Source organism: Poromitra crassiceps, assembly GCF_964638095.1.
Source record: "Poromitra crassiceps genome assembly, chromosome: 13".
Lineage (NCBI taxonomy): Eukaryota > Metazoa > Chordata > Actinopteri > Beryciformes > Melamphaidae > Poromitra > Poromitra crassiceps.
Genome location: NC_139644.1, coordinates 2,114,212 through 2,139,065, shown reverse-complemented (window position 1 = coordinate 2,139,065; position 24,854 = coordinate 2,114,212). Strand labels below are relative to the sequence as shown.

Here is a 24,854-nt window from a genome sequence, read left to right as displayed (position 1 = left end):
GTATGTTCCCATGATGCTTCTTCACATGCTACATAACTCATGTGTAGCTCCTGGTATGTTCCCATGATGCTTCTTCACATGCTACATAACTCATGTGTAGCTCCTGGTATGTTCCCATGATGCTTCTTCACATGCTACATAACTCATGTGTAGCTCCTGGTATGTTCCCATGATGCTTCTTCACATGCTACATAACTCATGTGTAGCTCCTGGTATGTTCCCATGATGCTTCTTCACATGCTACATAACTCATATGTAGCTCCTGGTATGTTCCCATGATGCTTCTTCACATGCTACATAACTCATGTGTAGCTATGTTCCCATGATGCTTCTTCACATGCTACATAACTCATGTGTAGCTCCTGGTATGTTCCCATGATGCTTCTTCACATGCTACATAACTCATATGTAGCTCCTGGTATGTTCCCATGATGCTTCTTCACATGCTACATAACTCATGTGTAGCTCCTGGTATGTTCCCATGATGCTTCTTCACATGCTACATAACTCATGTGTAGCTCCTGGTATGTTCCCATGATGCTTCTTCACATGCTACATAACTCATGTGTAGCTCCTGGTATGTTCCCATGATGCTTCTTCACATGCTACATAATAACTCATGTGTAGCTCCTGGTATGTTCCCATGATGCTTCTTCACATGCTACATAACTCATGTGTAGCTCCTGGTATGTTCCCATGATGCTTCTTCACATGCTACATAACTCATGTGTAGCTCCTGGTATGTTCCCATGATGCTTCTTCACATGCTACATAACTCATGTGTAGCTCCTGGTATGTTCCCATGATGCTTCTTCACATGCTACATAACTCATGTGTAGCTCCTGGTATGTTCCCATGATGCTTCTTCACATGCTACATAACTCATGTGTAGCTCCTGGTATGTTCCCATGATGCTTCTTCACATGCTACATAACTCATGTGTAGCTCCTGGTATGTTCCCATGATGCTTCTTCACATGCTACATAACTCATATGTAGCTCCTGGTATGTTCCCATGATGCTTCTTCACATGCTACATAACTCATGTGTAGCTCCTGGTATGTTCCCATGATGCTTCTTCACATGCTACATAACTCATGTGTAGCTCCTGGTATGTTCCCATGATGCTTCTTCACATGCTACATAACTCATGTGTAGCTCCTGGTATGTTCCCATGATGCTTCTTCACATGCTACATAACTCATGTGTAGCTCCTGGTATGTTCCCATGATGCTTCTTCACATGCTACATAATAACTCATGTGTAGCTCCTGGTATGTTCCCATGATGCTTCTTCACATGCTACATAACTCATGTGTAGCTCCTGGTATGTTCCCATGATGCTTCTTCACATGCTACATAACTCATGTGTAGCTCCTGGTATGTTCCCATGATGCTTCTTCTAGGGATGGGCATTTCTAGCAAAAACACTATTCGAAATTCGCTGGCCAAATTCGAATTTAATTCGAATTTCGAAAAAAAAAAAAAAAATGTAAAAAAAAAAAAAAAAAATTTTTTTTTTTTGTTTTTGTTTACATTTTTAATTTTTTTTACATTGACATTTTCGAAAATAAAAAACAGTTTTGACAATCATGAGTGGTTGTGGTTCATTAAATATTTAGTAGGCTCAGGTCTGAGTGCCAAAGGGGTGCCAAAGTCACCCCCTCTCCCTCTTCATGGGATTTCATCCGCCATTCATTTTTCCATAAACCTTGCTTAAAATGCTTATAGCGATTTGACTATACTTAGAATCAGGGGAGACAATGCAACATTTCACTCAAATTTTTTTTTTTTTTTTTTTTTTTTTTTTTCGAATTTCGAATTTCAATAATAAAAGTCGACCTTGATAATAACAACGATTATTCGAAAATTCGAAATTCGATGCCCATCCCTAGCTTCTTCACATGCTACATAACTCATGTGTAGCTCCTGGTATGTTCCCATGATGCTTCTTCACATGCTACATAACTCATGTGTAGCTCCTGGTATGTTCCCATGATGCTTCTTCACATGCTACATAACTCATGTGTAGCTCCTGGTATGTTCCCATGATGCTTCTTCACATGCTACATAACTCATGTGTAGCTCCTGGTATGTTCCCATGATGCTTCTTCACATGCTACATAACTCATGTGTAGCTCCTGGTATGTTCCCATGATGCTTCTTCACATGCTACATAACTCATGTGTAGCTCCTGGTATGTTCCCATGATGCTTCTTCACATGCTACATAATAACTCATGTGTAGCTCCTGGTATGTTCCCATGATGCTTCTTCACATGCTACATAATTCACGAGCATCAGCAGAGAGGTCCTGATCACACCTCATCATATTACTCAACAGTGACTGACACATACAGTAACTAACTGTGTTGGTTGGGAACGTCACTTTATAAAAAAGTAATATATTACTCATTACTCCTTACTCTTTTCAAAAGTTATATTATTACTTTACTTATTACTCCCTGCCAAAAGTAATTTGTTATATTACTCGTTATATTACTTTTCCGTTACATCCCACAAAATTGGTTTTACGTCTTCTCATCAAAATGCAGACTTTGCATAATGTGTGTCTATGTGGTCTATTAATGGCTTTGCCAGAGCACAGCTAAAGCAGCTTCAAACTAGCAGTTGTTTCTACAGCCTAATATGAATGAATCCATAAGTTACTCGCCCCTACATGTACTGATGTATGTTCCCCTGTTCTCCATTCCCCTGTGATCCACTCTAATAAGTAGTACCTGCTTGATGAAGAGCACACCTGGCTCAGACACATTCTTTTAAACAGCTTCTGCTTTCAAGAACGCAGCAAGTGCACTGCCAACGTATTCTCAATACGCATTGTACATCTTTGCATAACAAGTTTGTGTCACAAATAACGTTAGCCCTGCAAAAACAATAACATAGCAATATGTTACATTGACGTCCACCAGCAGTAGACAGTGTTATGTGCCCTTGTGAGAGTTAACGTTACATTTCTCTGTATTTGAACAGTTTTACTGTTTCTGTGCTTGCTTACCTTTGATGGTAACGTTGGTCAATGAGCTGCATGTTGTGCTGATCCTCATAAGTCGTAACGTTAGGTAGGCTACATGTGTTGGGAGGTTTGAGGTCGTGTTTTTCCCAGTGGAAAGTGAGTGTGATGGAAAAATTGCTGAAATGCCCTGCTGATCCATCAATAATGAGATATCCGTTTCAAGTGTTTTTAGGAGGTTTTTATTCTAGATTAACATCTGTGCACAGAGGTCTCCCCGACCACATTTATTGTTTATTGTTTATTGTTTATTTAGCACATATTCAAACATACAAAAATACTGATAGTTATCAACACGACAATAAATGTGCAAAGTAGAGGCAGGAGCCCCGAATCATCGTTTACAACACATCATATACTGAAACTATGACACCCGCCCCCCACCCTGGAGGGCAGTACTTTTCCACTTCATTCAACCTCTCTCCAACTCAGTATATTTCCATGACGTCAGTAGTCAATCTGATATTCACAAGACATAACACTCCACGTCTATTCACCCAAAACAAGATACATGTTCTCCCTGCACAGGAATATTCTGCAATGATGAAGAACATAGTTCACAAAATACATCTTAGAAGGGCCATAGTTCATAAGCAATCAATCAATAAGCACTCAATCAATAATTTGCTATCACAAGAGTAGCTACCTGGACACAGGTTACATTTGCCTTTGATGTTCTTGTCACCTTTCTTCACGACAAAATCAAAGTAATGAGAAGATATCCAGCCGCTGAACGCTCACATTCCTCCATGGCAGGCTCTGCTGTGGTCTGCGGTGACGTCACGCATTGTTGTTATCACGTTAAATGCCATGCTGCTTGGAGCATGTTTGGTCACATGAACACCAACTGCGTGTCGTTTTGCGGAACGTCGCAATCACAACAAAAGTAATATGTAACGAGTTGTTTTATCTTGGGGTAACGGTAATATTATTAGTTATATTTTATTAGTAATTCGTTTGCACTACTCGTTACTGGGAAAAGTAATATTATTACAGTAACGCGTAACGCGTTACTTCCGAACACTGCAAACTAATATAACAATTAGTAGTTAATCCAGGGGTGGGCAATTATTTTTCATAGGGGGCCACATGAGAAATCCAGATTGTTGCCGGGGGCCGAACAAATATTGTCATGCCGTACCCCAGGAACTTTGATGATAGAGAGGGCTACAAAAAAATGTCCTCGCTACCAGAGGGCCAGATTTTGCTGAGCGTTGGGGGCCGAATGGCGCCGGCGCAAATTTTTTGGGGGCATTTGAAGTCAGGTTTAGAGGAATACCTCATTTTAAATTAACAGTTGTGATGTCATTATTCAGTCTTAAACACCAATATTTGATCCTTTTCTCACTCACTCCTATGTCATTAACTTTTTTGACCACCTGCCAATATGGCTGCTATATTTTAAAGTTACCAGCCAATTAGAATTTCCACTAGCCAAAATGTTTTTCTTTAAATAAACCAGAATATGAGTGTTAATTTAAGCATAAGTATCAGTAAGTGGCCCGGGATTCTGAAAGCCTGTGTTGAGGGACACACGAACAAAAATGCACTCTTGAAGCTAAATAAATCCAAAACCAACAAGTTAATTATTTCCATTTTTACTTCAATGTAGAACAGTCATTTCTTACACATTAGATTACTTTTAGCCTTTTAGTCATAAAGATTACTGAAAGATATTCCATACCACACTGAAATGTTATAACAGAAGTGGAGTATTGCCCAGAATAACATGAACATTTGGACACTTATTCAGTGGGTACCTTGCATGTTGCATTCAGGTGCACTGTAAAAAAAAAAAAAAAAAAAAAAAAAAAAAAATTGCAATTCCAGCGCGGGCCACACAGGGGGCGCTCGCGGGCCGCATGTGGCCCGCGGGCCGCCTTTTGCCCAGGTCTGAGTTAATCCATGATAAATGTAGTGAAACATTGTTAACAACAACAACAACAACAACAACAACAACAACAACAACAAAAACAACAACAACAACAACAACAACAACAACAACAACGTCTGCCGGCCTGTCTGTCTGTCTGCAGGATATCTCAAAAAGTTATGAATGGCTTTGCACGAAACTTTGCAGAAAGGTTGTTCATGGGCCAACTTAGAAGTTATTAACTTTCCGCACCCACTGGCCAAGAGGGGGCGCTTTAATGGGTGTGTCCACTCACAAAAATGCCGTTACAGTAACTTCCACGCTGATTCATGTAACACCATGAAACTTTGTAGATAAGTAGGCTAAGCTAGGTCATGGGACAACGTATAACTGATTCACTTTCCACACCCACTGGCCCAAAGGGGGCGTGGCAATGGATGTGTCCAATCACAGAAAGGTGCCTAACTTCCAGATTCATGCAACACCCCAAAACGTTGTAGAAAGGTTGGTCATGGGCCAATTGGGACGTGCTGATTAACTGTCCACACCCACTGGCCAAAAGGAGGCGTGGCAAAGGGCAACCAATGACAAAAAGGTGCCTAAGTTCCAAACGGATTCACATAAGATGCCGTGCACTATACCAAGTGCCCTCTAGTTGGGAAAGATATTCAATATGAGATGTACTGCTATACTGCATGTTCTCTTACTGTTAGTATGTGTGTTTGTGTGTGTGTGTGTGTGTGTGTGTGTGTGTGTGTGTGTGTGTGTTTGCGCAGTGACCGCCGGAAGTGTTAACAGGACCCGAAAGAATTTGGCCCACTGTAAGGTCTGAACATAAGGTGAATAGGAGAAGCAATACTCTCATGTAATCTGCTGGTGGCCATATTTATTTATTTCTGGCAGTGAGGAGTAAATATTATGTCCAAAATCACAGGAGAAACGCCTGTTCTGCATAATATATACTATATCCATATATATCCATGGTGCTTTCCACCCGGTGTCATCAGATCAGTCCGGTGTCATCAGTCCCTAAGGAACAAACAATATGTGTTATCACTGTTAATATTACTCATCACATCCATTTTTACAGTTGCAGTTAACTAACGTTAGTGGCAAGCTAACATGCTAATGTTGCTAATGCTAACGTAGGCTAACACAGGCATGGAGGCCAGTCAATCAGTAAGATTACATTTAAGGTGCAAAAACTTTTGCCTACCTCCATGCTAACAAAAGCAGTCATCCTCGGACATTGGCAAATTGTTAGCTTGTTGTTGTTAGCTTGTTAGCTACTAGCGTTATGTCATATCCCAGATGGTGATAGACAGACGCTTCATCCAATCACCTGCTAAGTAGTTTTATTAGCGTGACATCAGCTCTGGTCAGGCCACACCCAGATGGAGGTGTGTGTCTTGTTGTAAAAACAATGCCCCATCTGGCAGAGTCAGGTTACCAGTCACCAAAACATGATGTGAAGAATGAAGATGTTGTTTTTAACCATCAAATGCTAGTCCTTAGCCTATTGAGCACAGCACAGCTCAGCTGGCAACGGGCAGCTCGTTTCATCCAAAAATGCACAAGGCTTCCTGCATTTGGGTCAGAATTGAGTTTGGATCACGTTCACACCACAAATGAACCATAGAGTTCTGCAGCGAGAACACCTCTTTCAGTAGAACACCTCTTTCATCAGAACACCTCTTTCATCAGAACACAAAGAACACCTCTTTCATCAGAACACAAAGAACACCTCTTTCATCAGGACACCTCTTTCAGCAGAACACCTCTTTCAGCAGGACACCTCTTTCAGCAGAACACCTCTTTCAGCAGAACATCTCTTTCATCAGAACATCTCTTTCAGCAGAACACCTCTTTCAGCAGGACACCTCTTTCATCAGAACACCTCTTTCATCAGAACACCTCTTTCAGCAGAACACCTCTTTCAGCAGAACACCTCTTTCATCAGAACACCTCTTTCAGCAGGACACCTCTTTCAGCAGAACATCTCTTTCAGCAGAACACCTCTTTCAGCAGAACATCTCTTTCATCAGAACACCTCTTTCATCAGAACACCTCTTTCATCAGAACACCTCTTTCAGCAGGACACCTCTTTCAGCAGGACACCTCTTTCATCAGGACACCTCTTTCATCAGGACACCTCTTTCATCAGGACACCTCTTTCAGCAGGACACCTCTTTCAGCAGGACACCTCTTTCAGCAGGACACCTCTTTCATCAGGTCTCGGTCCGCTTGTTCTGTCCGTTTTTGGTTGAATGGTACCAAGGGGAAAATGAACTCTAGTGCGATTCAACCGAACCAAACGAGGAGGTAGGTGTGAGAGCACCTTAAGTGGATTCCAGTGTGTGTGTGTGTTATGAGTGTGTAAAGCAATGACGTCATTAAAACGTTACTTGAATCGTTATCTCTCTCTCTCTCTCTCTGTAGGATCACAATACACTTGGTCCTGGCTCGCCCGTCTACGCCAATGTTACCAGCCTGAAGAAGCTGTCGGTGCCACAGCTCTCAGTCTCCGCCCCTTCCTTCCCCTGTCCAACTGTCCCCGCCCCATCTCAGCCAGACCCTGCCCAGTCTCCGCCAGGCCACACCCCTTCCTCATCAGGCTCCTCCTCTGGGCTGTTAAGCCCCGCATCTCCTCTAAGCCCACAGAGCGGATGGCAGGTAAGGCAGATTCCTATGGTTAGACATACAGATGTACAGTACAGATGTCTGGTCTCATCTTTATAGCACTACACCACGAACACAAACACACGTAATGTTGGGTAGCTACTGGCTCATGGAACCAGATTTACATAATAAAGGATTATGATAAAACAGCGACAGATGCGGTCATGTCGCAAATCAAAAATAGGCTACACACACACACACACACACACACACACACACACACACACACACACACACACACACACACACACACACACACAACAGGTCAACAGCAGCTGGGCACTGACTCATAAAAGAACCAGATTTACTTGAAATAAAACAACGCCCACACAGCGACCACCGACACTATACTCACACAGCAGCTGATGTAACCGTGCGCCTTTACGCACAGTTCACATATGTTGGTAAGAGCATCAACCACTGACATAGAATTCACAAGCAAAGCAAAGCAAGGTCATCTGATCACCAAACTAACAGTTAACTGACTATGCCACCAGGAGAGCGCACAACTGATATGTGGTTTGTTTACATGGCGTCACCGCCGCGTGTGTAACATGCGTAAAGACGCGCTCGTCTTTACGCATGTTACACGGTGCAGCAGGAAGGCTATATATAGACAGCTCATGTGCATTTAGACATACAGTAGACTGCACGGCACGGCAGTGAATGAAAAGATGTGTCTTACCTTATGCTGATAATACTCCAAATGTGCTCTTTCGCTCGGGGGTAACACTGATGAAATCTTCCATCATGCCTCGAATGTTAGCATCAGCTAAGCGCCCAGCCAGGGCTAGCCGGGTAACAGCACTGCTACAACTTGCAGGCGCAGCAGTTGCTTTGGTTGAATGTTTCGCCCTTTTGCTGCTGCCGGCCGCCGGCGGCGGCTTCGCAAAGAAATCAGAAATTCGGCTTTGCTGCTTTGCCTTTTTTGACGCCATGATCATCACAGTTAAGTGTGTGTGTGTGTGTGTGTGTGTGTGTGTGTGTGTGTGTGTGTGTGTGTGTGTGTGTGTGTGTGTGTGTGTGTGTGTGTGCGTGTGCTGTGCTCTCTGCTCTGTCCTCTCACTCCTCATCCACTGTCAATGTGGCCCGCCTTGTTTTTCGACAGGAAGTAAAATGGGAATAATTTAACTACTTAAGATCCATTATTAGCCACTTACTGAAGTCAAAATATTGTTAGAATATGAACATAACCAACAAAAATTAAATTAAACTTTTTTTAAACTATTTATTTTATTTTTTTATTTGTAAACATGCAATACTTCCAGCATCCACCAGAGGGTGCTGTAGCACTCTCAGCACCCCCACTTCCCACGGCCTTGGTCTGCTGTGGCTTGAGGGTGGTGGAGTCTGCTGTGGCTTGGGTTTCTTTCTGCAGCTACTGGGTGCGAGCCGCGGTGTGTCCTTGTGGCGTCTCAACCCTTGGTTTGCGTAGCAGGGTGAGAGGTGAGGTAGCCGGCTAGGCTGTGTTGCTGGCTGCTTGGGTTTCTTGTGCTTTCTCAACCAGGTGCGTGCGTTGGAAGGGGAGATGTTGCGCTCCAGTTCCTTCAGGCTTTTGGCTGTGTTGCTAGCTTGTTGCTAGGTGGCTAGCTGCTGTTTCAGTGTTTCAGCTTATAGCTGTGGCTGGCCCTGTTGCTGCTTGGATGGGAGAGGAGGAAAGGGGGAGGGGGTGCGAGCTTCCCCTCCAGCTGGTGGGACCTCCCCCTCCAGCTGGTGGGACCTCCCCCTCCAGCTGGTGGGACCTCCGTGGAGGTTTCTTTTTAGACTCGTTTCTGATCGTGCATTCCTTTATCGCAAAATAACTGGGATGTGGAGGCTAAAGACGTCACATCCGTTTTGTTAGCATTCCATTTGCAGAAAAGTTGAGCTGGGAAGTTCACTGTTTGTTCACTGGTTAGATCCACTCACTAGCCAGGCTAGCCATTGTTAGCAATAACAGTTGATAACAAGGCATTTCGTGGCATTTTGCGCATTCAAACACTGCAGCCTCATGTCCGCACAGATAGAAGTAGGCCGTGCTGTGTGTACAGCTGATTTAATGAGACACAAACAAGACAGAAGTGCTAAATAGCATTTATACGATTATAACTACTGTTGTTGCGCGGATCAGCCATCTTGGATTTTTTACGTCGGGGCTGCTGAGGCTCCTACGAGTTTGGAATGGGAAATACCAGCTCTAGTGACGTCACGTCCCAGCTCATGAACTTTGAACCGGTAAGATTACCAGTTCCCACTTATAAAGGAATGCACGATTTGTTCCAGACACAGTTTTGTTGAACTGGGAAGAGAAACAACAAAGGGTTATCATTTGGGCCAATCATGTGTTTTGGGTGACCACAGATTCAAATGAGCTTGGTTTTTGAGCCAATGGAGTGTCTTATATGTGAAGCTGGTCCCGCCCACATCTAAGATTTCAGAGTTCCCTAGCAATAGAGCTCAACAGGCACGTGACTTTTCGTGGTGTAATTTGCCCCGGAAGTAAGTTCTGCCTCCATTTTCTCTGTAGACATTTAGATAAATCCAAATATAAAGAGTTTTAAGGCTCAAACCAAGCCAACAAATCTTCCAGATAATCTTGAGTGACCATAAAACATTCGGTTTAAGCGAGAACAAAAAATAACGAGATTTATTTTTAGTTTTTCCTCCTGTCCATATTCCCCCCCCCATGTCCATATTTATTATACAGTCTATGAGTCTCATGTTGTTTGTGTGTGTGTGTGTGTGTGTGTGTGTGTCTGTGTGTGTGTGTGTGTGTGTGTGTGTGTGTGTGTGTGTGTGTGTGTGTGTGTGTGTGTGTGTGTGTGTGTGTGTGTGTGTGTGTGTGTGTGTGTGTGTGTGTTTTTGTGTGTGTGTAGGTCCATACTGACCGGGACAGTGGGAAGACATTCTACTACCATCCTGTAACAGGACAGACCACGTGGTCTGACCCCTGCAATCCTCCAGCCCCCCTATCTGGAGAAATGGACCAGTCCAAGGGGAGGGAGGGGCTCCTGGCCTCCCCCTCCCCTCTGCTCTCCCCCGCCTCCTCCCAGGTAGATACTAACTTCTCCAGACCATAATAACGCTGGTCCACAGGCCAAAAATGATTGTTAGAAAGTAACTTTTGTTCGACCGCGACTGGTGACCCCTCGTTTAACTGTTAAACAATGACGAGAGGTAACGAGAGGTAACGTAACAACTTACCTAACGTAACAACTTATTGAAATAGCTCTCTGACAAGTAAGGGTGAAGGGGTGGGATCAGCAGACTGGTAAGTGATTTTTTTTCTGGATGATGGTGAAGGCTAGGCGAAGGCATAGCCCGTCCCTCTCTCTGCCTCTGATTGGCTTAGCGTCAAACGTTCATCCAAACACATTCGCTTGGCTATCCTGCATCTCTTTCTACACTCTGTGGTCAGTCTCAGTGGGTCAGACAGACAGCAGTTACGCTTAACTAGCCTGCATGAAAGACGCCACTGTACATTTATGTTTTTAATATAGTCTTTATCATTGAGATATAATATATATAATATATCTTTTCTATGTCGATGGTCTTTATCTATGGTTTATAACGCTGCCGCTACTCTTGGCAGTGCACGTATGTGCCTATAGACAGATAATTGATTAGGGTGATATAAAAACAGGGTCAATGCGCATTTACAGTGAACTAATTCAGCTCATTGTAACAGCAGAGTTACATATTTGAATTTAAATATATTAATCAGAGGAAACAAGGTGATGAAATTTAGAATGACAAGAAAAGAGAGGGGCAGGTCATGCCTTCGCCTAGCCTTCGCCATCATGGGGAAAGAAATATCGCGACCGGTAACTTCCACATCTTTCAACTTCCTCATCGCGATAGAACTGGGTCCGCCTCCCTTTGTTAACTGTAACCCAAACCTTAAGCTTAAGCAAGCTGTTTTATTGATGTTTAAGCAATACGAGCAGGAGTGCTGTTGTAATGTATAGATGGTTTTCACATTGGGTTGCTATGGGAACAGTTTGAACCCTAGCTTATTTCCTGTCAGCTATTGTATTAGCAAACATTGCAACAGGAAGTAAAGCTAGGGGCAATTTTGAATGTTTATGTTGTCAAATTAAAAGCGTCCATAACGAGGGATCAGGATGTTGGTCAACAAACAGCTTCAACAGACGGATGCAACTGCTGTTATAATAATAATAGCTAGCTAGCTAGCTGTTAGCTATGTTAGCTAAACCCACTGCCTAATGCTGTAACCACTTTGGCGGGCTCAAACGCCACTGAGTAGCCAAAAGATTTGTCTGTCAACCAGTTTGAGTCACGCTCACGCTTTCCAACCCGGCCTCAGCTGTCAAATCTTTAGTCGGTTGTTGACAATAAAGCAATAATGCGGCTTGCAGATAAGTGAACGTTACGTCGGTGTTGGTAGCGGGTGTGCAGTTCTCGGCTGTAGCGCAGACAAAGAGTATTGAAGGCAAGAGAGGAAGCTGTTATGCGTTTTGACAACAGCGCTGCCGCCATAATGTAACCTATTAGCTTTTGGTTCTTATCAATCTAAGATCTTTGGCACAGAATCAGATGATGTGTGATTCTACAGCAAGTGCTCAAAAATAAACATTTCAAACATCAAAACAATCTTATGTGACCAGAATTGGAGTTCAAATAATTAGTTTCAACATTAATGAATAACATAGCATGCCTTTATTATTTGCTTTTAACAGGTGCTTTTAATAACATCTAGGGACAGTCATTGCAAATTAGCCTAATGCTGTGATGCGTATCATCGGACGTTGGCAAATGTATCAATGTTCAAGTTCAAGTTCAAGTTCAAGTTTATTCATATGTCCCAGAAGGGCACTTTGGGTTGCAGCAAAGCATAAAAACATAAAAGTCATAAAATCACACAAAGCTCCAGATAAAAACATGAAAACAAAGTGCAGACACAAATAGACCATAAAAACAAAAATGGAGACACAATAGACCACAAGGTAGTACAAAGTAGCAGTTCAAAAGTGCCAGTGTAGTTTAAAGTGCATTAGAGGCCATGGCCGATAAGTGCAAGCAAGGCAGTCCAAGAAGGACACTTAGCCACACAGCGCTACATATTACAGAAAGAAAAATGCTACAATATTACTAATTACTAATTACTAATATTGTAGGCTACAAGAGAACGTAAAATAAGTAAAAACATTAAAACCCGCCTATATAATGAATGCCCATATAGAATGTCTTCAACAACCAACAAAGGCAGCATAGATGTTACATTATATTCTCTTAAAGTGTAACTAACCTCCAAAACACTTTTTTTCAGCTTTTAACCAATATATATGACTTTGGGGGTGATGTGTGAAGAATTCTGGTCAGAATTTCCACATTTGACACCAAACTGTTGCCATTTTACCATTTGTATCATTTTTCAGCAGCATAACTGGCATAAGCGCCCTCTAAGGGTCCAACACTGCTTTTTTTTTTTTTCTCAAATGAATGGGAGATTAGGAACACATTGACGTCACAGTGTTCCCAAAGACTATGGGATTTCAAGATAATTACTCCCCTACCCCCCCTGTACCCTTTCGGCTCCTCAGAACTCCAAGCCTATTCCTATTGAAGTTTGCTCTTAAAATACTGAACCAAACGTCGTCAAAGTTGGCACATGTCTTAATTATAGTTAGTTTCCTGCTGAATGTGTCACTACTTTATTAATATCTTACCTGGATAAGCTCGAATGATGATGTTTATATTATCAGTCCGAGTTGGAAGCACTGTCTCCAGCCCAGCCAGGCGGGAGCGGGCGGGAGAGAGTCGTACTGTAACCTCATGCACTAGTACCAAGCTCCGGGCGCGCGCGCAGCAGCAGCAGCAGCAGCTCTGTGCTCAGAGCACAGTCTGACATTTCCACGGCTATCAGTCCGACTTCAGAAGCACTTCTCTCGGCCAGTCTGCTCTCTCATGCACCCGCGGGGGCGCGCGGCAGCAGCACACACCAGCAGTGAGAGGCGGGGGCTTTCAACAGTCTGACATTTCAGCAAACAAATCTCGTCGCAGTTTAGCGGACATGTAAAATATAACGCTATACTACGACGTGACAATGTGACAAAGCTTCTCTAAACATATCGGCTAATATAATATCATCACTGTGTACAAGCAACGCCAACTTTTATGGAAATCAAGTCAGCAGAGCAGAGCGACTGGCTCTGTCTGTGTGTGTGTGCTGCTCGGGGGGATTCGCATGGGAACAGTGTGAGGAGGAGAAGAGCTCTCCCCAAGCCCCAAAACGCAAATTAAAAACGGATTTCATTGCGCGGTTTATCTCTAGTTAGACGAGGGAATTACGTGGAGAAATCTCGCATTGTGTTACCCCAGAGCGAGAGGTTTGTCCTCACTGTGTGTGCAGCGAGGCTCTTAACGTAAGTTTAGACAAGCCACATGCAAGCCACGCACACACACATGGGACAAAATGGGACAAAAATAATTAAATTTCTAGTTCGCCACTGAATGGCCAAATTGATATAACTATCAACCATTTCAGGATTTTCTGTTTCCATACAGGCCACCAGCGTTGGCTAATTGTTGATATTTATAAAGATATCGCCCCTCTCAAATAAATTATTTTTGAGGCAGTAGGCAAACTGTAATGGCGTCGATTTCCGAAAAAAAATCTTGACTTAACACAGCCAAAGAGTCTAGTATAGACAAGAGTATATGTCATTTCTTGTTTTTTTCCATAGGTATTTTCAAATCACTGTTCTAATACATATCTAGGGGGTTAGTCCCCCTTTAAGTAGCATTTAAAGCTTGAATCGAAGCAGGCATCTATTTTTCTTAGCCAAGGGAGCACGAAGACGAAGTCCAGATGGAAGCAGCTCATATTCAGAGCTCAGCGGATGGGCATTGTCTGAGCAGATAGCCCTTGCTTTTTTCAGCACCTGCAGGTTGAAAAAGTGGTCTAGGCTCCTAAAATGGATTCCGACTATTTTTGAAGCCGTTTTCACAATTCTCCCTAGGGAGTTCTTATTCCTGGTGTCGAGGTTGCCGTACCAGCAGGCAAAGAGAAATCAATGCAGAAAGGCATATAGTATATATGTATCTGTCCCTATATAAATAAATGAATGAAAATGGTCATGGAATACGGGTATTTTTTTTCATATATGAACTGTTGAAACGGGCCCTCAGATGCTTCAGGCCGGCTCTGACAACATGGACACTATTTGCTTGTTTCCTCTTGCAAACACCGTCAGAAAAGAAGGTGCAGCTTTGGACCTGTTTTTCTCTGAGTGTTCACTGACTTGGTGTCTGCCTCCTCCCTCGTGTCAGGGTTCGTGTGGCTGGGAGCAGGTCCTGGACGAAGCTTCAGGGAGACCGTACTACTACAACCCCAGCTCAGGGGCCACGTCCTGGGCCGCCCCCGAGCCACTCTCTCCCTCCTCGCCCGCCTCTGGAGCTTCGGAGGGCGAGTCTGACGGCGCCCCCAGGAGGGAGGACTACGGCCCGGTACGTCACACATCGCTTTGAGCCAGACCCAGCTCCAAACTCCGTCTGGGAAAAATTAAACCAACGCAGAAGTGGCAAAAACTGCAGTTCCTCGAATGGCCACATGAGGCTGGCAGCAAAGCGAGTCATTCCCCATAGACCCTCATGTTAAAATGTCCAACTTTATAATGTGCTGAAACAGCCTGGTTCAAAAACGGTTTTGGTCTAATAGCCAATTTCACCCTTCCTGACAACTGTAGGGGGGTGAATCATTTATAGGCTATAACTCACCCGTTTATACAGTCACTGCAAAGAGAAGTCTAATTGTATGGAAGTCAATGGGAAAACTTGATGTATGACCTCAGTAAACCCTTTCCTAATGAGTTGATGGTCTCAATCACTAGTTTAAACTCTTCTTCAATACAGCATGATGTCCATTTAGTAAACTAGGCATCTCACGTGCTACGTGCCCTCGATTCCTAGGCTCGGCCGCTATATATATATATACTGTATATATATGTATAGCTTAATATATATATATATGGGGTCAAAGAAAGTTTTGAGAACCACTGAAGTAGAGGGTTTAAATATCAAGTCATTCTACAGTTATTTTATTATTATTATTATTATTATTATTATTATTATTATTATTATTATTATTATTATTATTGAACCAGTAAGAGCACATTATTAAATTAAATGTAATGGAAAATGCTGGGTTGTCCCTTTAATAATCGTTGTTTAATTGATATAATTGCAGCCGCCCCTGCCAGAGGAAGACTATCCTGTGGAGGAGCAGAGTGAAGCAGACGCTCCCGTCCTCACATCGGTATGAGGGACAAACTCAAATATCCTCATGTCACACACAAGGGGCGGGGAAAGCAAAGGAAACAACCAATTCCATAGCCTGTTAGCAACATGCTAACATATCTAACTCCCGTAAACAGATACTGTGGGTTATAAGTAAGGTATAAGGTATACGCCTGGACTACTGCAACGTGCTCCTGGCCGGCCTACCTGCCACCGACATCCGACCGCTTCAGCTCATTCAGAACGCTGCAGCCCGTCTCGTATTCAACCAACCCAAATTCTCTCACGTCACTCCCCTCTTCCAGGAGCTCCACTGGCTTCCCATCTCGGCCCGCATCAAATTCAAGACACTGGTACTGGCCTACCGGGCAGTACACCAGTCAGCTCCCCTGTACCTGCAATCTATGGTCAGGTTCCAAACCTCTCAGCGCTCCCTTCGCTCCTCCACCAGTGCAGGTCGCCTCGCCCCTCCTTCGCTACGGGGGCTCAAAAGTCGCTCATCCCGATCTCGACTCTTCTCGTCCCTGGCACCTCAATGGTGGAACGAGCTTCCACCTTCGGTCAGGACGGCTGAATCACTGCCGATCTTTCGGAAAAGACTAAAGACGCACCTTTTCAGGCTCCATCTGGGCCCTTCTTGATCTAACTTCGTTCTCTCTCTTTCACCCCAAAAAAAAAAAAAAAAAAAAAAAAAAAAAAACTAACCTTAACTTGTACCACTAACCTAAACTTGTACCACTGTTCCTTCAGAAGTTGTAGTTATCACAGACTGTGCTCCATAGTAGATTGCTCTATTGCTGACAAAAATGTGTTATTGTAAGTCGCTTTGGATAAAAGCGTCTGCCAAATGACGTAATGTAATGTAATGTAATGTAATGTATAATCAACAAATAGATGTGCATTAAAGGACACAACATGGAGGCGAAGAACCACCTGACCCAAAGTGCATTACTCCTAGGTGTGCATTAAACCAGTGTTTCTCAACTGGTGGGTTGGGACCCAAAAGTGGGTCGCAGGGCCGTTTTGAGTGGGTTGTGGTTGTGTGCATGTGGAAAAAAGTTCTACTCATTGAGGATGCTGGCATCTGCATCTGAAATTACTGTCTTTCAGTGGCTGTAGGGGCTGTAGTGGCTGTAGTGGCTGTAGTGGCTGTAGGGGCTGTAGGGGCTGTAGTGGCTGTAGTGGCTGTAGTGGCTGTAGGGGCTGTAGGGGCTGTAGTGGCTGTAGTGGCTGTAGTGGCTGTAGGGGCTGTAGGGGCTGTAGTGGCTGTAGTGGCTGTAGGGGCTGTAGGGGCTGTAGTGGCTGTAGTGGCTGTAGTGGCTGTAGGGGCTGTAGGGGCTGTAGTGGCTGTAGTGGCTGTAGTGGCTGTAGTGGCTGTAGGGGCTGTAGGGGCTGTAGTGGCTGTAGTGGCTGTAGTGGCTGTAGTGGCTGTAGGGGCTGTAGTGGCTGTAGGGGCTGTAGTGGCTGTAGGGCTGTAGGGGCTGTAGGGCTGTAGGGGCTGTAGTGGCTGTAGGGGCTGTAGTGGCTGTAGTGGCTGTAGGGGCTGTAGTGGCTGTAGTGGCTGTAGTGGCTGTAGTGGCTGTAGGGGCTGTAGGGGCTGTAGGGGCTGTAGTGGCTGTAGTGGCTGTAGGGGCTGTAGGGGCTGTAGGGGCTGTAGTGGCTGTAGTGGCTGTAGTGGCTGTAGTGGCTGTAGGGGCTGTAGTGGCTGTAGGGGCTGTAGGGCTGTAGTGGCTGTAGTGGCTGTAGGGGCTGTAGTGGCTGTAGGGGCTGTAGTGGCTGTAGTGGCTGTAGGGGCTGTAGTGGCTGTAGTGGCTGTAGTGGCTGTAGTGGCTGTAGGGGCTGTAGGGGCTGTAGTGGCTGTAGTGGCTGTAGTGGCTGTAGGGGCTGTAGTGGCTGTAGTGGCTGTAGTGGCTGTAGGGGCTGTAGGGGCTGTAGTGGCTGTAGGGGCTGTAGTGGCTGTAGGGGCTGTAGTGGCTGTAGGGGCTGTAGTGGCTGTAGGGGCTGTAGGGGCTGTAGTGGCTGTAGGGGCTGTAGGGGCTGTAGGGGCTGTAGGGGCTGTAGTGGCTGTAGGGGCTGTAGTGGCTGTAGGGGCTGTAGGGGCTGTAGTGGCTGTAGTGGCTGTAGGGGCTGTAGTGGCTGTAGTGGCTGTAGGGGCTGTAGTGGCTGTAGGGGCTGTAGTGGCTGTAGGGGCTGTAGGGCTGTAGGGGCTGTAGGGGCTGTAGTGGCTGTAGGGGCTGTAGGGGCTGTAGTGGCTGTAGGGGCTGTAGGGGCTGTAGGGGCTGTAGTGGCTGTAGGGGCTGTAGGGGCTGTAGGGGCTGTAGGGGCTGTAGTGGCTGTAGTGGCTGTAGTGGCTGTAGTGGCTGTAGGGGCTGTAGGGGCTGTAGTGGCTGTAGGGGCTGTAGGGGCTGTAGGGGCTGTAGTGGCTGTAGGGGCTGTAGGGGCTGTAGTGGCTGTAGGGGCTGTAGTGGCTGTAGTGGCTGTAGGGGCTGTAGGGGCTGTAGGGGCTGTAGTGGCTGTAGGGGCTGTAGGGGCTGTAGTGGCTGTAGGGGCTGTAGGGGCTGTAGTGGCTGTAGGGGCTGTAGGGGCTGTAGTGGCTGTAGTGGCTGTAGGGGCTGTAGTGGCTGTAGTGGCTGTAGGGGCTGTAGGGGCTGTAGTGGCTGTAGGGGCTGTAGTGGCTGTAGTGGCTGTAGGGGCTGTAGTGGCTGTAGGGGCTGTAGTGGCTGTAGGGGCTGTAGGGGCTGTAGTGGCTGTAGTGGCTGTAGGGGCTGTAGTGGCTGTAGTGGCTGTAGGGGCTGTAGTGGCTGTAGGGGCTGTAGGGGCTGTAGTGGCTGTAGGGGCTGTAGTGGCTGTAGGGGCTGTAGGGGCTGTAGTGGCTGTAGTGGCTGTAGGGGCTGTAGGGGCTGTAGTGGCTGTAGGGGCTGTAGTGGCTGTAGGGGCTGTAGGGCTGTAGGGGCTGTAGTGGCTGTAGTGGCTGTAGTGGCTGTAGGGGCTGTAGTGGCTGTAGTGGCTGTAGGGGCTGTAGTGGCTGTAGGGGCTGTAGTGGCTGTAGTGGCTGTAGTGGCTGTAGGGGCTGTAGTGGCTGTAGTGGCTGTAGGGGCTGTAGGGGCTGTAGTGGCTGTAGGGGCTGTAGTGGCTGTAGTGGCTGTAGGGGCTGTAGTGGCTGTAGGGGCTGTAGTGGCTGTAGGGGCTGTAGTGGCTGTAGGGGCTGTAGTGGCTGTAGTGGCTGTAGTGGCTGTAGTGGCTGTAGGGGCTGTAGGGGCTGTAGTGGCTGTAGGGGCTGTAGTGGCTGTAGGGGCTGTAGTGGCTGTAGTGGCTGTAGGGGCTGTAGTGGCTGTAGTGGCTGTAGTGGCTGTAGGGGCTGTAGTGGCTGTAGGGGCTGTAGTGGCTGTAGGGGCTGTAGTGGCTGTAGGGGCTGTAGGGGCTGTAGTGGCTGTAGGGGCTGTAGTGGCTGTAGTGGCTGTAGGGGCTGTAGTGGCTGTAGGGGCTGTAGGGGCTGTAGTGGCTGTAGGGGCTGTAGGGCTGTAGGGGCTGTAGGGGCTGTAGTGGCTGTAGTGGCTGTAGGGGCTGTAGGGGCTGTAGTGGCTGTAGGGGCTGTAGTGGCTGTAGGGGCTGTAGGGCTGTAGGGGCTGTAGGGGCTGTAGTGGCTGTAGTGGCTGTAGTGGCTGTAGGGGCTGTAGTGGCTGTAGGGGCTGTAGGGGCTGTAGTGGCTGTAGGGGCTGTAGTGGCTGTAGGGGCTGTAGGGCTGTAGGGGCTGTAGTGGCTGTAGTGGCTGTAGGGGCTGTAGTGGCTGTAGTGGCTGTAGTGGCTGTAGTGGCTGTAGTGGCTGTAGGGGCTGTAGTGGCTGTAGTGGCTGTAGGGGCTGTAGTGGCTGTAGGGGCTGTAGGGCTGTAGGGGCTGTAGTGGCTGTAGGGGCTGTAGTGGCTGTAGGGGCTGTAGTGGCTGTAGGGGCTGTAGTGGCTGTAGTGGCTGTAGTGGCTGTAGGGGCTGTAGGGGCTGTAGGGGCTGTAGGGGCTGTAGGGGCTGTAGTGGCTGTAGGGGCTGTAGGGGCTGTAGGGGCTGTAGGGGCTGTAGTGGCTGTAGGGGCTGTAGTGGCTGTAGGGGCTGTAGGGGCTGTAGGGGCTGTAGTGGCTGTAGGGGCTGTAGGGCTGTAGGGGCTGTAGGGGCTGTAGTGGCTGTAGTGGCTGTAGGGGCTGTAGTGGCTGTAGTGGCTGTAGTGGCTGTAGTGGCTGTAGGGGCTGTAGTGGCTGTAGTGGCTGTAGTGGCTGTAGTGGCTGTAGGGGCTGTAGTGGCTGTAGTGGCTGTAGGGGCTGTAGGGGCTGTAGTGGCTGTAGTGGCTGTAGGGGCTGTAGGGGCTGTAGTGGCTGTAGGGGCTGTAGTGGCTGTAGGGGCTGTAGTGGCTGTAGTGGCTGTAGGGGCTGTAGTGGCTGTAGTGGCTGTAGTGGCTGTAGGGGCTGTAGGGCTGTAGGGGCTGTAGGGGCTGTAGTGGCTGTAGGGGCTGTAGGGGCTGTAGTGGCTGTAGGGGCTGTAGGGCTGTAGGGGCTGTAGGGGCTGTAGGGGCTGTAGTGGCTGTAGGGGCTGTAGTGGCTGTAGTGGCTGTAGTGGCTGTAGGGGCTGTAGTGGCTGTAGTGGCTGTAGGGGCTGTAGTGGCTGTAGTGGCTGTAGGGGCTGTAGTGGCTGTAGGGGCTGTAGGGCTGTAGGGGCTGTAGGGGCTGTAGTGGCTGTAGTGGCTGTAGGGGCTGTAGTGGCTGTAGGGGCTGTAGGGCTGTAGGGGCTGTAGGGGCTGTAGTGGCTGTAGGGGCTGTAGGGGCTGTAGTGGCTGTAGTGGCTGTAGGGGCTGTAGTGGCTGTAGTGGCTGTAGGGGCTGTAGTGGCTGTAGGCGCTGTAGTGGGCAAATTTTTAAAGCCAGAGTGAAGGTATTGGGAGGATATGAAACTATAGAAGATCCTACGGCAGGGATACTCAACTCTTGCTTTGCCCGGGGGCCACTTTTGCAAAATGACAGGAGGCCAGGGGCCAGTCAATAAACAAACATTTTTCTGTAGCAGATTGTAGGATTTTGTGGTGCCAGCCGGAGTTTAGTCTCACAATTTTGTGCACACAGGATAGTTAGTTAGGTGAAGTTAAGTTAGTTAAGTACATACTGTATACTGTAAGTGCCTGGGCGGCGAACAGACAGCCATATTTGACAATAGCTGGAGCTCAGTCAAACTTTATTTAACTTTAGTTTTCATTGTGAATTAGAAAATGGTCAGGGGGGCCACTCTGCACCCTATCGCGGGCCGCATCTGGCCCCCGGGCTGCAAGTTGAGTATTACATGCCATGCTAGCTTGTCGCACAGGGGGCTAAATGACGCTACAAAGTTAGGCTAAATTCTGAAAATTGGATCGCAACCACCCAACACTGCAGGCGAAGTGCATCAAAATTGGGAATCTAGTCCGCTCAGCTCATAGAATCACCTTTTAATTGGCTCAGCAATAACATTGTGTAGGGTTGACAAACAGTAAGTATAATTTACAGCATGTTTAACAACAAGACAAGCTAACTATCCAGCCACCACTACAGCGGGGTGAAGTTAGCTCCATCACCGTACACAGGCTAGTGTTGTCTCCGGTTTAGCTAGCAAGTTTGGTTGTTACAATTGATTGGTTTTACTCAGCAGGAAATGGATTTGACCAATGAAATCAGCGTGACGTTTACATGTTAGCCAGCTAGTAGTCTCACGTAGTCAGACTCACCGTCGACGTCATCGAGCTTCCAGCGACAGAGGGTCTGAATCACAAGTCTCTGAGGGAAGTCAGCAACCCGGCAGATTCCCCCGGGACGGAAGTGACGTTATACACACCGCGTCATATAGCATGTGCCTCCCATGTTACAGTCCTGTAATATGTATATATATAGTATATATGAAGTACACCGCATCATATAGCATGTGCCTCCCATGTTACAGTCCAGCAAGGAAACACGTTCAGGAACACCGTGAAGAGAGAAGTGATAAAAGGAGCGACCAAAAAGTAGCGATAGGCTGTCTCTCTTGCAGGAAGAATGAGTGGGCAAGATCATTGAATGGCTGCGTTACAGAAAGTGTGACACGTCCGCGGCGTAGATGCTCTCAAGGATGTGTTTGTTGCAGTTGTGCTGGAGTCGATTTAGCTGATAAACACATTCCGAATGCACCGACCACGAGGTTCCTGGTTGGTCAATTCATATGTCTGTCACGGAAAAATATCTTTTTTTGGCTTGGGGGGTGGGCGTTAACCACTTTTGAGAGTTGTGCTCCAGACCTAGATATCATCTACAGCTGGCACTGCGAGACTAGCCAGCTAGTGTTTCAGTCACGTGGCGTTTTGTGAAATAGTTGAATGTATTTACAATTTACAAAAAACAGTGATTAAACTTCAGCCAAATTGCGTGTGCAATGGACGGTTTTAAGGCACACTTGCCGACCAATCAAACGAGTATTCACCCAGACCATGATATAATTCCATGTTAACCCTTTCCAGGCTCAGCGTGTGGGCCCAGGCAGAGTGACAGGTTGGAGCAGTCTCACTGACACAGATGGGAAGACAGTTTACAGCTCAGCACAGAGCCAGGAGCAGGTAATAACTACATCCACACAAACTGCTATCATTTATCGTTCTAGCCTTTTTGTTTTTTCGGAGGGTGGTGGCCATATTAGACTTTGCCAATATGGCCGCCCCATGGGGCACCTGTCAAAAATGGATAAAATATGGTATGGGCAGCATCTATGCCAAATTTGGTGCTTTTGGAAAAAATTTAACCAAAATATTCCTACTGCCCCCGACTATTAGACTACGTAATTGTAATTCTTGTCACAAGGCCACTGAATTCACCATTAACTATTCACCTGAACAGTTCATGACGCTGTATATGGTATTATTGTAATCCTTGGCCATGAAAACATAGGGGTAGACATCACCTTTTCTGTGTTATCATGTTTGGTTCAGGATGTATAATGCAAAATACATCATTTGGTTATGGTGGAAAGTATGGTCGCCATGGCAACCACAAGGCACAAAGGGAGGTGCACTAAAGCACGAGGTCCGCTCTGAGCTTGGTCTAAATAAAATACCACGAGTGCTAACACACTGTGTGTGTGTGTGTGTGTGTGTGTGTGTGTGTGTGTGTGTGTGTGTGTGTGTGTGTGTGTGTGTGTGTGTGTGTGTGTCTGTGTGTGTGTGTGTGTGTGTGTGTGTGTGTGTGTGTGTGTGTGTGTGTGTCTGTGTGTGTGTGTGTGTGTGTGTGTGTGTGTGTGTGTGTGTGCGTGTGTCTGTGTGTGTGTAGTGGGTCAGGTCGGAGGATGACAAAGGGAAGACGTACTACTACCTGAGAGATGGAACCAGGTCCCAGTGGAGGCTGCCGAAGGTAATCAATCAACCTGGTAATCTGTCAGTCAGTCAGTCGGTCAGTCAGTCAGACAGACAGACAGACAGACAGACAGACAGACAGACAGACAGACAGACAGACAGTCAGTCAGCAGCTGACTGTGATCGATGGATGGATGGATGAATTTATTGATTGATTGATTGATTGATTGATTGAATTACATTGATCCCTCTCATTTCAACACCTCCCAGCTCCCAGCAGCCCCCGGCAGCCAGCCGCCCCAAAGGCTCATGGGTAATGGAGTTGATGAGGCGGGAGCTCCGGCGCCACCCAGGAGCTGGAGACACAGCCTGGCGGAAGACGTGAGTCCAACCTGTCACGCTTTAGCATAGATCCTTAACCCCTTCTCTCTGTATCAGCACTCTGTAACACTTTAGCATAGATCCTTAACCCCTTCTCTCTGTATCAGCACTCTGTAACACTTTAGCATAGATCCTTAACTCCTTCTCTCTGTATCAGCACTCTGTAACACTTTAGCATAGATCCTTAACTCCTTCTCTCTGTATCAGCACTCTGTAACACTTTAGCATGGATCCTTAACTCCTTCTCTCTGTCTCAGCACTCTGTAACACTTTAGCATAGATCCTTAACTCCTTCTCTCTGTATCAGCACTCTGTAACACTTTAGCATAGATCCTTAACTCCTTCTCTCTGTATCAGCACTCTGTAACACTTTAGCATAGATCCTTAACTCCTTCTCTCTGTATCAGCACTCTGTAACACTTTAGCATAGATCCTTAACTCCTTCTCTCTGTATCAGCACTCTGTAACACTTTAGCATGGATCCTTAACTCCTTCTCTCTGTCTCAGCACTCTGTAACACTTTAGCATAGATCCTTAACCCCTTCTCTCTGTATCAGCACTCTGTAACACTTTAGCATAGATCCTTAACTCCTTCTCTCTGTATCAGCACTCTGTAACACTTTAGCATAGATCCTTAACCCCTTCTCTCTGTATCAGCACTCTGTAACACTTTAGCATAGATCCTTAACTCCTTCTCTCTGTATCAGCACTCTGTAACACTTTAGCATGGATCCTTAACTCCTTCTCTCTGTCTCAGCACTCTGTAACACTTTAGCATGGATCCTTAAAGGACGGCTTTTCCGTGGGGGATATGAATATATATTAAATCTCACGCCCCTAAGGTTTTCGAATCCGTTGAAATTTTTGAAATTGGAGGTTTACTCACAGAGATATCAACCGAAATCCACTCTCTGTGTGTGTGTGGGGGGGGGGGGGGGGGGGGGAGGTGCGGGTGCGGGGACTCGAAATACTACATTTCCCACAATGCACTGGGCTCGCGTGGCCTTCGTTTTCATGCCCACCCCTCAGGCATTTGGCTGATATCAAACTCCAGTAGGTGGCGGTAATGCACATATATGTTTGCCAACCGCCATAAAACTCAAAGAAGAAGAAGAAGAAGGCTTCGACATAAAAACATTTAGTAGAACAAGAAATAAATCGAAAATAAAATTGCCTCCAAATTGCACCAAATTTAAATGGTTGTATATATGTCGGGAGATGTCTTCATAAAAAAAAATTCATGAATTTCGCGAAACGCGTCGGCTGGCCCAAAAAATATGTGAGAGATGCTTGATATCTCTGGGAGTGAAGCTCCAATTTCAAAAA

The 24,854-nt window shown here is 46.3% G+C and overlaps 1 protein-coding gene across 3 annotated transcripts in view; it reads left to right on the top strand.

Annotated features, from left to right (window-relative positions):
• Window positions 1-24,854, top strand: part of LOC310788122 (rho GTPase-activating protein 27-like) — a 78,570-nt gene that overhangs the window by 27,003 nt on the left and 26,713 nt on the right. For all 3 annotated transcript variants that reach the window (XM_083649628.1, XM_083649627.1, XM_083649626.1), the window contains exons 5-11: window positions 7,344-7,577; window positions 10,439-10,615; window positions 14,856-15,032; window positions 15,772-15,840; window positions 22,323-22,418; window positions 23,125-23,205; window positions 23,418-23,528. In XM_083649628.1, coding sequence (XP_083505754.1) covers window positions 7,344-7,577; window positions 10,439-10,615; window positions 14,856-15,032; window positions 15,772-15,840; window positions 22,323-22,418; window positions 23,125-23,205; window positions 23,418-23,528 — 945 coding nt within the window. The remainder of the gene's footprint in view (window positions 1-7,343; window positions 7,578-10,438; window positions 10,616-14,855; window positions 15,033-15,771; window positions 15,841-22,322; window positions 22,419-23,124; window positions 23,206-23,417; window positions 23,529-24,854) is intronic.